The 15084-nt window shown below is 35.0% G+C and overlaps 2 protein-coding genes across 6 annotated transcripts in view; one reads left to right on the plus strand and one right to left on the minus strand.

Moving 5' to 3' along the window:
- tdrd1 (tudor domain containing 1) overlaps positions 1-15084 on the plus strand; it is a 43609-nt gene that overhangs the window by 23213 nt on the left and 5312 nt on the right. The window contains exons 1-14 of one of the 4 annotated variants that reach the window (XM_022668967.2): positions 7732-7909; positions 10751-10932; positions 11012-11073; positions 11217-11277; positions 11627-11744; positions 11827-11893; positions 11981-12067; positions 12146-12325; positions 12472-12615; positions 12966-13134; positions 13248-13334; positions 13431-13607; positions 13805-13912; positions 14892-15062. In XM_022668967.2, coding sequence (XP_022524688.2) covers positions 10773-10932; positions 11012-11073; positions 11217-11277; positions 11627-11744; positions 11827-11893; positions 11981-12067; positions 12146-12325; positions 12472-12615; positions 12966-13134; positions 13248-13334; positions 13431-13607; positions 13805-13912; positions 14892-15062 — 1591 coding nt within the window. In that variant the 5' untranslated portion in view covers positions 7732-7909; positions 10751-10772. Of the gene's footprint in view, positions 1-7731; positions 7910-10750; positions 10933-11011; positions 11074-11216; positions 11278-11626; positions 11745-11826; positions 11894-11980; positions 12068-12145; positions 12326-12471; positions 12616-12965; positions 13135-13247; positions 13335-13430; positions 13608-13804; positions 13913-14891; positions 15063-15084 lie in introns of those variants that run through there. The other 3 variants (XM_007259262.4, XM_022668966.2, XM_022668965.2) reach the window with 3 other exon arrangements.
- si:ch211-225b10.3 (endoplasmic reticulum-Golgi intermediate compartment protein 2) lies at positions 312-6435 on the minus strand. 2 transcript variants are annotated; one of them, XM_022668969.2, is made up of 13 exons: positions 6347-6435; positions 5742-5875; positions 4726-4834; positions 4580-4626; positions 4136-4203; positions 4004-4044; positions 3756-3857; positions 3028-3123; positions 2717-2772; positions 2415-2489; positions 1973-2070; positions 1712-1874; positions 312-1456 (listed from the first exon to the last, which is right to left on the minus strand). In XM_022668969.2, the coding sequence occupies exons 2-13, from the start codon at positions 5845-5847 to the stop codon at positions 1377-1379; spliced, it is 1041 nt and encodes a 346-aa protein (XP_022524690.2). In that variant the 5' UTR covers positions 5848-5875; positions 6347-6435; the 3' UTR covers positions 312-1376. The 2 variants fall into 2 exon arrangements, with proteins under 2 accessions (XP_022524690.2, XP_022524689.2); XM_022668968.2 differs by having other exon boundaries at positions 2415-2516.

A 15084-nucleotide genomic window follows, 5' to 3' on the forward strand; every position in this document is an offset into this window, starting at 1 on the left:
AAACTTGAAATATTTAATAGAGTAATTAATGAACTTCATAAAAAATACCTAAAACGTAAAATACATAAAATTCTCTAAAAAAATCTAAAAAAAAATTCGAGCCAAAAAAACAGGTTCATATATTAAAAAAAAGTTAGTGTTGTAAATAATTTCAGATCTAAAAAAACGAGATACATAATTTTTCAGATCTAAAAAATTTGATCCATCAAAAAATACAGATCTATAATTTATCAGACCTAAAAAAAAATATCAGATCCTTACATTTTCAGATCTAAAAAAAATCAAACCCATTAATTTTCTGAACAAATGAATTTGATATTTGAATTGTTTATTAGAGTTTGGTTTAAATGTTTTTAATGAACAATACCACCACAGAATATGATCAAATCATTTAGAAATAAAAGACATAAATGCAGCTCAATTAACCCAATAAGGCAAACAGAACATGTCAAAACAACATCAAAAATAAATAAAAAATTCACAGTAGAGAAGCAAAATTTACAAGTATTATCAGCGCAGTACAAGTATGAAAACAAATCCTAGATCCTTGACCTTCACTTGAGTAAAAAATTAAAAAGTATCTGCCTTCATTTTTAAGCACTAACAGTAAAAGTTCCATGATTTATCATTACATTGTCATTTTTTTTAATAAGGACTAATTATCAACTCATTTTTGGTGAAAAAGACTGTGACTGGTCTCATTTTTGCTACACCCATATTTTGAAAGATTGTCATTAATTAGTTGGACATTGATATTTATTAAACATTAATCAATAATCATAAACACATAACACTGAAGACAAATAAAATTCCATTAGGTAGAGACACATTTATATAACAATAACTTTTTGCAAGCAAATCTTTGGTTTAAGATTTATTTGCAACTTACTTAAATGTTTAATGAAAAAATAAATTAAATTAAATTCTAAACACAAGTTTACAAATAAGTTTTTATTCACTATATTACATCTACACATTCCATGTACTCCATAATTTATGCAGACACAGGCACTCAAAATTGTAGTCTGCAAGAAAAGCAGTGAGATAAACAAAAGTATGAAAAAAGTATGATTATTTAAAATGTACAAGTGAGTTTTTATTCAAAAACTACTGAATGCCTAAATTAGCTTTGATAGATTTTAATTGTGCTACATTAGGTCTAGAACTGAATTCTGAAAGGTGGTAGACACCTGTAGGAGTGGTCCACACTCTGCACACACCTGTAATTATCTGAATCCCTGCTGAATCTAATTGTAAAGCTTCTTGTGTACTGAATGTTCCTGTTATACTATATACAGCATTAACATGTACTGCATATTTACAGTAGAGATCCTGGTTATGATCATAATGTCCGTCATAACTCCAATAAAACTCACCTAGTTTTGGTTACTGCTGCTAAGTTTAAACCGACAATATACAATGTCAACACAAAAGCCTACAAGTCTGTGGAGCAAATCTGTAACAGAAAAGAATAGATGCAATAATTAGATTAATCATTTTAGTTATGTGTTCACAGGGATGTTAAGTGTAAAGTATAATAAAAAATGATATTAAATGAAAAATTAGAATAAAAACAACTAAATAAGAATGGCTAATCCTGAGTAACTGAGTAACACAGTTTTCCTCACAAATATACTTAATAATATTTAACAATAGAAAAAAATATTATGAATTGAAAATGAATTCATAAAAGTGTCAGCTATACACTTACCGGAAGTGGAAAAGATGCCACCAATAATTCCACATAGACGCACCAGGAAATTTCCTAGAGGCATGTGCTCCTCACTCACCCTCACCATCAGAGGGTTCAGCTTGTACTTCACAAAGATTCCAGAAGCACCGTGTTCGCTTGCTGTATGGTTTATCACCCGCTCCTGCAATAAAGACAATGTTGAGGAAAGGTTTAGCAACATATAAAACAGCTCTTTGTGCAAACTATAGTAATAATATTAATATTATAATAATAAATAACCTGCTCTGTGACCGAATACTGGTGTGCATCCAGAGATAATTTAGATGTCTGCAGTCTGGTTGGAACAATAGTGATGAAATACTGAAACTGCTGGTTTCCTGCAACAACAAAAAGAACAAACAAAGACTAGCTTTTATCAATATCTATAGTACAATGACTGATTTATTATTAGAAAAAATATATAACTCTTCTCATCTACACATGTGAAATCGATATCACTACCAGACCGCTATGTTTTTATGTTGTTAGAATAAATACATTAGAGGTTGCAGGTATGACTGTGCCAGGAAACTGATACCATTACAGCCAGATTCAAACTATGCAAAAAAATTAAAAATAGCAAAAATTAAGATATAAAGTTTTTTTGAGAAAAATTGTATGACAAATTACAAGCTATTTAAATTTCAGTCCAGTTAATAATTTTGTGTAAAAGGTTACATACCTTTAAACGTATTTTTCTCAGTAGCATCTAGAGGATTGATGCGTCCTGGTACAACTTCTCCAAAGGAAAGATGGTCTATTCGATGAGAGAAGTTCTGAAAATCTTAAAATAATAATAATAATAATATAAAAGAAGAACAATTTAATCTGAACTGTTTCCATGCTAAACTGCTGTATTTTGGATAATACTCTGGTAAAACTCTGAAGACAGAATATATAAAAATAAAGACATAACAAATGCATATTTCACCACCTAGTGGACATGTTCAGATCAGCGTTGTGGAAACTGAAGAAGGATCTCACCATTATTTAAGAATAATAATCCAAAATGGGTGTGTCCATCGGGTAGCTGTAAGGCCCTGTATTAAAACATTTGAAAAACTACATGTAATCAGATCTTGCAGATGTGTAATGGTTAGTGAGGTGAGGAATCTTTATATGAAATTGACAAAAAAGAGGCCAAACAAAGTTACAAATATATACATAATATACATACAGTACATATACATTCAGGGAAAAAGAACTAGTAGAATATAGTATTCTTTCAATGAGAAATCTTCATTCAAAATGCTGCCTAGTATAGGATTAATGTCGGTACCTCAGTGCACACATACTTGCCCAGCGTGAAGTGGAGGTTTCCTTCTACTTTGTTCACGTAGACGTTTCCATATATCCTACAGGCACTGGGCGGTCTGGACAGAGAATCATTCCTGGGAGGGCAACAAACAGTATGGCAAAATCACACTATATTATTTAATTCACATTTAATTTATGAGACCATGTTTTACTTGTGATCCAGATCTAACCATTCATAAACACATGTGAAAACACCCTTGTTAAAGTGTAGTTAAATATATAAGTACATCTTTTTTAATTACACATTTTTATTTAAGTTTATATTACTGTTACGAAAGTATATAAAGAGAAATATGCTTTATTTACAATGAAAAATAATGTGTATATAATGCTATGTATATATATAATGCTATTATAGAAAATGTTTACAAGTCATACATTTTTATATACTAATTCTAAAATTCTGAAGCACTGAAAAACTGTCAGATTTACATGTACAAAAAGTAAAAAATATCAAAAATGGAGATGCTGATATGCTGATTATATGTCAGTTGTTTAATGTTCTCTGGATGCTGTTTTTGCAAAGTCATTCTATGACTGGCACACAACCAAGTATTAAACTGGCGTATATCCTTTGAATTTCGCAGCTGAAATTATTATTACTATGAGTAACTTCCCAGTATGTCCTCCAAACATTTTATTATTCATATTTCATCATCATGTTTATATTACTGTGCGCATATCAAGAAGAAATACAAAAACATACCTCATCCTTGGGGTTAAATTAAGTTCCTTTTTTATGTTTTTGAAAAGCACATCTTTAAGAGAGCGTTCTCGTGTGAGTTGGCCCTGGAACTGCTGTAGTGTCCTGAAATATGATTCTAAGATTAGTTCTTTAGTTCATTTCATTAGTTAGCAATAGAATATATACATATAAACATATTGTAATATAAAGAATGTAATATATAACTCATGTCTCTGTCTCTGCAAATTAGCCTACCTCTTACAACTTACTTTTGCCAAAGCCTTTGCTGAGGATTAAGTTCATAATGAACCTACATGAAAAAAAACAATGAATTAAGCCAGAATCATATCATAGCAATACTAAAAACTATAAAACACATCTAATGGTAAGGATTGACTTACCGGCTCATATATGAGTTCTTTTAAAGAGACCATGGTATTTGCCCTGTCCAGAACATCTGCTCCAACCACTGTTCACAACACAGGAATGCACAGTGCTGAGGTAAAATATTTGTTAAAAAAGTTTGCGTTTGCTTAGGAATTTTGTGCAGCAGCGAAGAGCATAATCCAACATAGTTTATAAAAAAAAAGAACTGAGCACACTTAGTAACATGTTACTCACGCAGCTTAAAAAAATATATACTGTAGTTTCAAATGTTAGTGGACTCCCCGTCTACTGAATGAATTAATTCCAGCTCCCATTGCTGACACAGATGTGCAAATCCACACACAACTAATCTATTCTCTGTATAGACTCTCTGAAGCAGATGAACATTAGCATATTGGCACCATTCTTAATGCTGGGTGTGAAGGGTTTGTATAAAAGACCATTTTGGGAACACTCACTCTGGCACTGCATTGCAATCGTGATGTCAATGTTTATTCTTAGCTTGCTGGCAAAGACAAAAAGAAGAAAAAATTGCTGTACTTAATAGTTTAATTCAACTTGTACAGATGTTATTTTCTGTTTTAGAATATAACAGTGTACAGACCTGTTAAAGTCCTTGTCAACTTCATATTCATATTTCATCCATGTGTCTTGATATACGAAGAATTCCAAAATGGACAAAATTGCCATGGACATGAAAACAGTCAGTGACACTAGATGGAAAAGGACAATATTTTTAGGTATTAGCTGTGGGTAAAACATTTAATATTTCAGATTATTAGCCATGTGTTTACAGATTAGTAAACATGCACATGTGTTCTGTGGTGTACACATACAGTTCTGGAAAAAAATAAGTGATCATTTCAGTTTCTAAAACTTGGTGATCATCCATCTTCCTCTTGATTAAATTCCAGAGGCTTTCAATTTGGTAAAATCAAAGAAACTTATCATTTTTATCTAAACATATGGTAAAGCGGTTAGGCAATGTGAAATATTGGATTTAGAGCAAGGCAGTAGTGGGTGCCAGATGGATAGGATGTTTCATTTCTTAAATGCTGTAGGGATTTAACATTCCTCGAACCATTGTATCACGGTTGTACAGGGAATATATCCAAGAAGCCATTACCACCCACTGTGGAAAGCACAGTGGATGATAAAGATCATGAACAGCAGTTGCTAGAACTGTCTGTGTGAACAGTTAAATGAATCTGGCATAAATCAAATAAACATTAATTCAAAGCAGTAGGGCCCAGATGCATATCCCACTGGTCATTGCAGTATTCTTTAGCTTCCATGGCGCATGCCAAAATTTAGGGGAATAAATCTCTCAAACTTTGGGATGTGGACCTGCTTTCTTTCAAGTGATGGAGTTACTTTAAACACACATTTTGAATGAGATAGAAAGATGCTGATGGTCCACATCTAATTATCCAATATCAGTACCTGACTTTCCAGAAGGATATAGAGGCTATTAGTACAGGACATGGACAAACCCCCTGACTTTGAGAACACTAAGCAAATGTCTACTAACTTTTTGACACATGGTGTAGTAATATAAATAAGTTTTCTATAAAAGGATAGAAGAATAAAATATATTCATCAGAAAGCATTCTTATCCACCTGCTCCTCCAAGAGCTGATGTTTCAACATATGTCTCAGGTACTTTGGGGAACGCATCCAGCTCCTTCACCAGACTGAGTGCGCTCTTACGGTTCAGTCGCTTCATTGTTCAAAAAAATCCCCCTTCAAAACACCTGTGCAAACAACAGACTTGACTTTAGATACATATTCTTTAAATATCACCACACTCTTTTAGCCAGCAATGTTTAGACACATAGCTTTACATACATATTAACTTCAGACTATTAATATTACTGCTGCAAATCATCACTTATCAGCTTCCTATATCTTTAACATCTACAACCTTGATCAGCAGCTAGCCAACAATATGTACCAAAGACAGGAAACGATAACTCCTATAGTAAACATAAGGGGTTGGGTTCCTAGCAGGGATCCCGCCTTGACATGGATCAAGTTATGAACTATACGGCACTCTGAATAAAGATTCTGCATTGAAAGAGATATGTAGTCTAAGGAAACCTATCAAAGGAATAATACATATACTAAGAAATTGATATATTAGGATGTATTTAAAATTTTAACTCAATATGGTTCTTAATGCATCGGAAAAAAAATACTAAATGAAAACAAAGCCATTCACCTACCACAGATCAGGCACCTTGTCTCCACACTGCTGCATTGTGAAACAGCAGGTTTTTCCTGACGAACAGACAGTGCTTCACAAGCAGGAAGAGTTCAACTAGTATCACTTTACCTTCATGCACTTATTCAGTTGGCTCATAATGAGCATGCAAAGCTAACAACAGATAGGTGGAGCACCCATTTAAGAGATAATAAAACCATATATATTGGTAATTTTATTATAATGGACACAATGATGTTGTAAAATTATATAACCAACATATATGTGTCTGCATTCTAAAAGCATAGGTGAAGCTATTCAGCAGAAACAAGATCTGATATTTTGCTCATTTTAAAATGAGTTGGTCCAAACTATAGGTGCAATGTTTCAAGTTATTTAACGCAATGTTTTTTTTTTTTTTTTTTTACCTGTGTGCTGTGGTCCCTCAATGGGCCACGGAGGTACAGATACCTATTGTAGCTTATTTAAAGTTTTGCAAATTTGAGATGTGACAGATATTATGTAAATCATATGCAAAAATAAAACATTATATTATGGTTGAGTTCTCTGATGACAAAGGTCTGATGTGATTAGCAAGCTTGTTATATTAATATTAGTGCAAGGTTGCTCTTACTGTATGAGTTTCACTGTAAGAGTTTCACTCTTCTTAGATAAATGATTAAATCAGGGTATTTCTCAATGACATATCAATCAATTCCAAATAATCAATGTGAAAGGGAACAAGTCACAAAACGTTTGGAAACATCCAAACATCAAATTTAAATATCAGGAAATAAAATTTAAAAAGTATGATCAACTGTCTCAAATTCATATTTTGATCTCAAACATATTTAGCGTGCAGAAAAAAACAATGTTTAGAGCTACATTTACGTTTCAATACCCATATATTTCATGTGTAGCTGACACAGTACTTATAATAAAATAAAACACTGAGAGTAGCTATCAGTGATCAGGTAGTGTTTTCTTAACAAACTAAGCAAAACATTTAAATTGACAAATAAGCTAAGACAATTAAAAGACAAACATTTAAAAAATTAACTTTACCTAATTTAATTTGTACAGATAATATGTCTCAAAGAGGATTATCAGATTCAGAGTGAAGTTTACAGTAGATATTACAGTTAAAATAAAAAAAACACTTTTTTAAAATGATATCTACCCTGTAATCTGCTTTATTGGAAAAATATCTGTAAAAAATAGGGAAAAAATATCTGTAAATTTTATTTTTTATTTTTAAGATTCTAATCACATTTTTAAATGTATTTCTGACTTTATTGTATATACAAAACTCAAAATTTAATACAAAGTTAATTGCATCATTCCAGGAATTTGTCACTGGAACGTCTCCTCTGGGTTCTGGTTCCTGCAGAGTTTGCTTGATGGCCGAGTGCACTTGACGCGCGCACTATAGGCCAGCAGCCCGCGTGCGCTAGTGATCTCGTTTGTGAGGTCGGGGAGAAACTGGTTCAGTTCGGTTTGGTGGTCGTTATCATCTTTACAGCGCGTGGCACGGTCTGCTGTGAACAGTAGAAAAAAGGTGGTGGTCTTCATTGTCAGCTTTTGGGTGAGCTGTGTTAAAAATATCCACCAGTTAATTTTTTTTAGTATTATTTTACCCAGATAAGATAACGTTAGGTAACGTGCTGCTCCCTCAGGCCTCAGCAGCGCCTCACTAACAGGCCGAAACCTTATCCTGACTAGCGGGGTAACTTATCTTAGCTGTATTATCGTTAAATTAGCTTAATGGCGTTTACGGGTGTGGCATCACGGTGACCAGCCCCGGGTAACTGATATTTCAGCCAGTTTGAGTATAAAAGTGATTCTGTGTCAAGCTGTAATTTGTTTAGGTCCCCGGGCGCGTGCTGCAGTTTAGCAATTGGCTAGTTATCTTAGCTTAGCTAGGTTAACTAGTTAGCTAACTAGCTAAATAACGTTTGTTTTATACACAGTCTGGACTGTGAAGGGGTTCTATTAAACAATTAGTCAATAAAAGGAACTTAATTGAATAAAATACTGACCTTTGAGAGATACTGTCGTTTGAGAGAACCACTTGTTTTACTTTGATTAATCAGTATAATGTTTCACACACACATTTTATATATTTGAGCCTTTCTACCGAATCGGTGCCATTTCTGTCACCAAGAAATTAGGAACGTTATATGAACAAATGTGCACACAAAATAACTTTAAAGTACTTTTTATTAGTAAGCATAGTGTCTTGTACGTTGGTCTAATCTCAAAAGTTATACGATATGTAATTTAACTAATTAATTTGACAAGTAGCTGTTCCCACTCTCTAACTACAAACTTTACCATAAAAAAAAAAAAAAAAAAAAAAAAAAATATATATATATATATATATATATATATATATATATATATATATATATATATATATATATATTAAAATCCTTTAGAAATGTATGAATGTATGTTTTGCATTATTGTGTGACTCCAAATCCTTTCTTTGCTTTAGATTTTTTTTTTTTTCATAATAAATTATTATTTAAGTTAAAATATACATTTTAATTATATCCCTGGGTGTTACTGTAAAACATTACCACATCTAGAAAAGTATAGAATATATGGAAAGTCTCATCTACAATAGGAAGTTACATCAGCTGGTTCTTCTGAAGATCATGCGAAGACCAACATTAAGTTCCCTCATTAGTTTTTCTATATATTTGATCCCTGAATTCTTGTTATTAAAAACATAAACATAAGTAACATGAATGAGTGCCATTAACAGGAGTGATTTTTTTTTCTTTACAATAAAGACTTAATTGAGAGAAAGTAAGGATAATCACGATTATCCTAGGTTTGCACTTAAAACAGTCCTCAGTGCTCATTCTGCTGGACCTCTCGGTCAACCATGACTTCCTCCTAACTATACTCTCAAACATGGGGATCGCAGACAATGTGCTGTCATGGTTCAGATCGTACCTCACTGGGCGCTCGTTCAAGGTGTCGTGGCAAGGACAGCTGTCCTCAGCCCGCTCCTTATCCACTGGGGTTCCCCAAGGTTCGGTACTGGGACCCCTTCTCTTCTCCATATACACCACCTCTCTTGGTCAGGTTGTCCGCTCACACGGATTTTCCTACCATTGCTTTGCTGATGACACCCAGCTATACCAGTCGTTCTCACCTGAAGATCACTCAATCTCTGCACGGATATCGCAGTGTCTCTCTGACATATCCTCACGGATGAAGGAGCATCACCTTCAATTAAATCTCTCAAAGACTGAACTTCTGGTTATACCAGCCAAACCATCTTTTCAACACAACTTCTCTATAAGTATCGACTCTCTCTCTCTCACCAACAAAGGTTGCTAGGAACCTGGGTGTTATGGTTGATGACCAGCTCTCCTTCACGCACCATGTGGCCTCAGTTGGTCGGTCCTGCCGCTTTGCGCTCTATAACATCCGAAAAATTAGACCGTTCTTGACGCAACAGGCCACCCAACTCCTGGTGCAAGCGGTCGTCATCTCACGCCTCGACTACTGCAACGCCCTGCTAACTGGCCTCCCGGCCTGTGTAGTAAAACCACTCCAGATGATCCAGAACGCAGCAGCACGTCTGGTCTTCAACCAGCCAAAACGGGCACATGTCACCCCGCTGCTCATTGAGCTCCACTGGCTACCGGTTGCTGCTCGCATCAAATTCAAAGCTCTTACTATCGCCTACAAGGTGATGACAGAACAGGCTCCTTCCTACCTGCACTCGCTCCTGAAGGCTTACGCTACCTCCCGGCCGCTGCGCTCCTCCAATGAACGTCGCCTCGCTTTGCCAAACATTCACACAAAGCAATCCAGACTGTTCTCATACAGAGTTCCCCAATGGTGGAACAAACTACCTTCCACTACCAGATCAGGAGAATCTCTCGCTATCTTTAAGAAACTCCTGAAGACAGAGCTCTTCAAAGAGCACTTACTCTCTTAACACCTCTAACACACTAACTACTTCTAACCTCATTTCCTTCTTCCCCTCCTTCACTCCTCTATCCTATTATTCCCCTTTGACCTCCTTTTATCCCTATCCAAAGTTGTTTTTACCTTTTAAACTTATTTTACATTGTACTTGACTATTGTAAGTCACTTTGGACAAAAGCGTCTGCCAAATGTAATGTAATGTAAAAACAAAGGGTAGGGGCACAAAGTGTATGTTGTTTACTTATGTTACAATTAAATAATGTGCTATTGAAACAAATAATTTTATTTAACAAGAAAATCTAGCAAAATACTAAATTGCAGAATATTTAATGCCTGCATCTTGTGCACTAGTATATATGATTATATGTATTGATTAAACATATTTATTTTGGCATGTTATATAAAGATGTTACAAAAAGTTTTTCACTAAATATTCTAAAAACCAATAACAATAAATTTTTTCTTTTTCTTTAAGAGTTCAGCGAAGCACAGGCATAATGAATCGTGCCTTTTCACCATCACTGGTTAGGCCAAACCTTCCTTTGAGAAGACCTGCATCTGGTCCTGGTTTGGGGGTGATAAGGAATCCGAGTCCGGTGTTTACTGAACAAAGCACCAGTTTACTGCAAAGATGTTCTGTTGCAAATAGCCTAGAAGGTATGCTGCAAATAGGAGTACAGTGTATGAGCAGACAGTTGTCCACATGAATATTTATGAACATTTTACTTTGATTTAGGGCTAAAAGCTGAAGCCAGTCGAAAGGAAACTGCTGTCGCTGTAGCAAAAGACATCAATGCTGTATGTATTTTTATAATGAGTTATTTTAGTAAATAATGGTTATCTTAAGCTTGGTCTCTCTAATACAGCTTTATGTGCAACAGTGTGATTTACATACTCTCTTCATTATTTTGAAATTAACCAGATCTTTTTCTTTTTTGTAGAATGATGAACCCTTACCTGCCCCAGTAATGGTAAACCTGTGTAACTACTGCAGTCAGCAGGGTGCGTGTTTTACGTTTTTATTTGCTAGATGCATTTCTGTTTTGTGTTGTTTTTTTCTGAGTTGTGTTGTTGTTTTTTTACAAGGATAGAATATTAAAATTTTTATTTATCTGTGAGGCATCCCTCAATTTTGTCTTTTGGTTAAAATAATACACTGAAATTACCCATATAAATGTGATATTCTTGCATGTGTGACTAAACTTTAAATCAAACCTATAAGTGTTACACTTGGCACAAGCTTCCAGACAAAGTGGCAAGACGAGGGAATAATTTATTTATTTTATTTATGTATATTTTCTGTGTGTACATATCCGCTGTTTATTTACAGTGACAAATTTTGATGTTTTAGGTATGCTCAGGTGCACACGGTGCAAAAAGACATGCTACTGTTCTGTAGCCTGTCAATCTGAAGATTGGAAGGCCCATCGCCACTTATGTAAACCAAGCACTTCAGAGAACAGCGCAAGGTAATGCTAAGTTAATCAGAAAGGATATTTTTAGTTATGCTTTTATTCTTTATGATGTATGTACTTATTTCTGATTCTTAAGTAGTGATAAACCAAAGGAGCTCTTAAACATACCTTCTGGAAGTGTCCCTAATGTCTTGGACTCTAAGGTATCATTTTACTTGAATTCTTTTTGATAGTGTAAACACTTTTTGGCCAAATAGTGAATATTCATGTCTTGACCTTTTCCCCCCTAGGTGAACAATGGTGAGGTAATTCAGTTGAAGAGAATTTTCTTGCGTGATTTATGCAAGAGTAACATATCAAAAGGAGATGAAGTGCAGGTATGTTAAATTTCAAGACTTTTGTTTTCAGCATTTCAACGTTTTCCTTAATTGTACATTAATTCTGTGTCTTGTTAGGGAACTGTGGTGGAGCTGAGACATCCAGGAAAGTTCTTCATCCACATCCAGTCATTAAAGATGACCGAAACCCTAAGGTCTATTACTGTGGCTCTGCAGAAGACTTATGGCAGCTCACATCCTGCAGAGTACAAGCCAGAAATTGGGGAACTCTGCACAGTAAAATTCTCTGTAGATCAGGTTAATAATTTTATTAGGTCTATTAGGTTGTTTTGGTTAATTGAGGGAGTATTAAAACAGAAACTGCAGATTAATGTCTGGCTAATCTAGTCTTGGCTGACCAAAACATCACATGCCAAGACAAACTGTGTGTTATCTCTTTTTAGAATTGGTATCGAGGTGAAGTTGAATCTGTTGATTTGGATCGCCTCACTGCAAAAGTACTCTACATAGACTTTGGAAATGAGGAAGATGTTTCATTTGACAAGATTCGTCCCATGGCAGAGAACATTGATCCTGCCCCACCATGTGTAAGTTGTTTTTTTAATAATTATTTATATTTTGATCTGGTAAAACTTAGTATACTGCATAGCTCAGCAATAGGAGGACCACAAGCCAGATGTGGCCCGCAGGCGTGAAACATCTGGCCTGTGAGGTTGTTTGAACTATAATGAACGTTAATGGGGGAAAAAAAAATTAAAATGCTTTTCTCGTTTATTTATTTTTTCCTTTCTTCCTGGGTTTCCAAAAATAGTTTTTTTTTTAGTGGCCTGCCACATAAGGGGCTCGGAAAAAATCTGGCCTGCGACCAAAACTAATTGCTGACCCCTGGTATACTAGTTGACCTCTGTTCTCATTCAGTGTTTCATGAACTGTGCAGGCTTTACAGTGCTGTGTTGCTGGGGTAACTGCACTGACTGACAGCTGGACAGGCGAATGCAATATTGCTGTGAGACAACTTGTTGCAGGAAAAAACCTAACCTTCACAGTGATGGAAATCATGAACGATGGCACCTTGCTTGCAGTAGATGTCTCTCTGTCCATGCTTGGTAGGATGGATTTCTTTTTAAAAAACTCATTATTTGTTTTAATGGGCACTATCGAGGTGCATTAATGTTTTTTTTTTTTTTGTTTTGTTTTGTTTTGGTTTTTTTTAACCCAGGTAAGAACCTCAGTGCTTTCCTGATTGATCAGGGATATGCCATGAAAGTGGGCACACCTACGAAACCACAGACTGAGCAAGAAATTAGTAAGTTATTTGAAACAAAAATGAAAACTGTATACTTTTAATTATTATATGAATTTTTTTTGGAAGCCCTCATTTCATTTATTTATTATTTTTTAGACTCATTAATGACAGCTTCTTTTGAGAACTTCAAGCGTTTATCCACTGGGAAGAATGAGAACATTGATGCTCAGCCACCCGAGCCTCTGACTCAAGGAGTGGGAGACACTTTTACAGCCATAGTCACTCATCTGCAGTCCCCTTCAGAAATCATCTGCCAAAAGCTAGAAAATGCCAGTGAGTCATTTCTTTCCTTGCTTTTTTGCCATTAATTGCAGTTCTTTTTAAATAGGTGCAGTGTGATATGTCAGTTTTTAACAGTCATGTTTACATTGATTGCTAGCTGTTCTGTTGCTGCTCTCAGGGTTAGTCTATTCTTGTGGTGGAGTAAAATTTGCTATGCTGTTTAAAATGTTGTGTGTTCTGTAATGTAGGTGCTATCCAACAGTTGCAAATGAGTCTGAGAGAACATTGTACCAAGACTCCAGCCAGTGAGAACTTCAGACCTGCTCCTGGAACTGTCTGCTGTTCTCTTTTCTCAGGTGAGACTGGGCCGAACCCCTACATTTATCAGAGTTAAATAAAAATATTATTTAAGTAGAAATTTGGGTTATCCATTCTTTACTGGAGTAATTATTTTTCAGTTGACTACTTCTACTCCTTAAATAGTTTTGCACTTATTACATTTAAAAGAAGCCTTGTTATTCCTATTTAATTTAGGCTTGTTTTCATTCTGGCTAGTTGTTTAAAAAAACAACAAAACAGAAACCCTATCCAGATGAATTGCTCCATCTGGATTGAGTGAATTTGGTGGTGGATGAAGTATAATTATATACCATTTCAACACCTTATTGTTTTGTACCCGATCTATTGAACCTGCACATGTCACGTCACACTCCAGCAAGAACCTAGCAGATTTATGTAGCCTAGTATAAAGATGATCCGTGGCAAAGACTCTAGCGAACTCGAGAAATACCCCAAATAAGGGTCTTTAATATACCGGTATTTGCATTGTACTACAATTAATTCATTTTCAATGGGTATATATGTGGCTGCAACAGGCAGCCTAGTGCATCCCAAATTATTTCAACATTCAATACACTTTTTAATATAACGTTTGTTCATTATGTCTTTTAAAAAAAAAGTTTTGGTGCACTTGGTGTGGCCTAACCTTTTGTCCTTAATGACATTTCCTCCCCCCCTATTATATTACTTTTATACCTTAAGTAGTTTGAAACAAGTATGTATACACTTTTACTTGAGTGAAAAGTTTGAGAAGAAGTATACAGAAGTATTTTAAACCATAGCATCTATACTTGGACCTGAGTAATGAATGTGAATACTTTTGACACCTTATAGATTTATTAGTTTGCAGTTTTCAGACCAGTTAATGTTTCATTTGTGTGTCCCCCTGAATTTAATGTTGCTGACTGTGTTTTCTGTAAATAGCAATGTGGTGAAATTGGCTTATTTTGAGTTTAATATAAATGGATGGTTCTTCTTTCTTGGTTTGCATTACAGAGGACAACCAGTGGTACAGGGCCAAAGTTCTAGCATATTCATCTGAGGATCGAGTCTGTGTGGGTTATGTAGACTTTGGGAACTCTGAAGAGGTGGAGTTGATTCACCTACGACCCGTCTCTATGGAGTTGTTGGCTTTGGCAACTCAGGCAATTCCCTGTGCCCTAGCAGGTAAAATAGAGGGTTTTTCTTG

The sequence above is a fragment of the Astyanax mexicanus genome, chromosome 15 (genome assembly GCF_023375975.1).
Source record: "Astyanax mexicanus isolate ESR-SI-001 chromosome 15, AstMex3_surface, whole genome shotgun sequence".
Taxonomy (NCBI): domain Eukaryota; kingdom Metazoa; phylum Chordata; class Actinopteri; order Characiformes; family Acestrorhamphidae; genus Astyanax; species Astyanax mexicanus.

Coding starts and splice junctions, on each gene's coding strand:
- si:ch211-225b10.3 (XM_022668968.2), bottom strand. CDS start 5,847: ATGAAGCGACTGAACCGTAAGAGCGCACTCAGTCTGGTGAAGGAGCTG. Junction 4,627..4,725: donor GTTGACAAGGACTTTAACAG/GTCTGTACACTG, acceptor TGTCTTTGCCAG/CAAGCTAAGAATAAACATTG. Junction 1,457..1,711: donor TGGCATCTTTTCCACTTCCG/GTAAGTGTATAG, acceptor TTTCTGTTACAG/ATTTGCTCCACAGACTTGTA.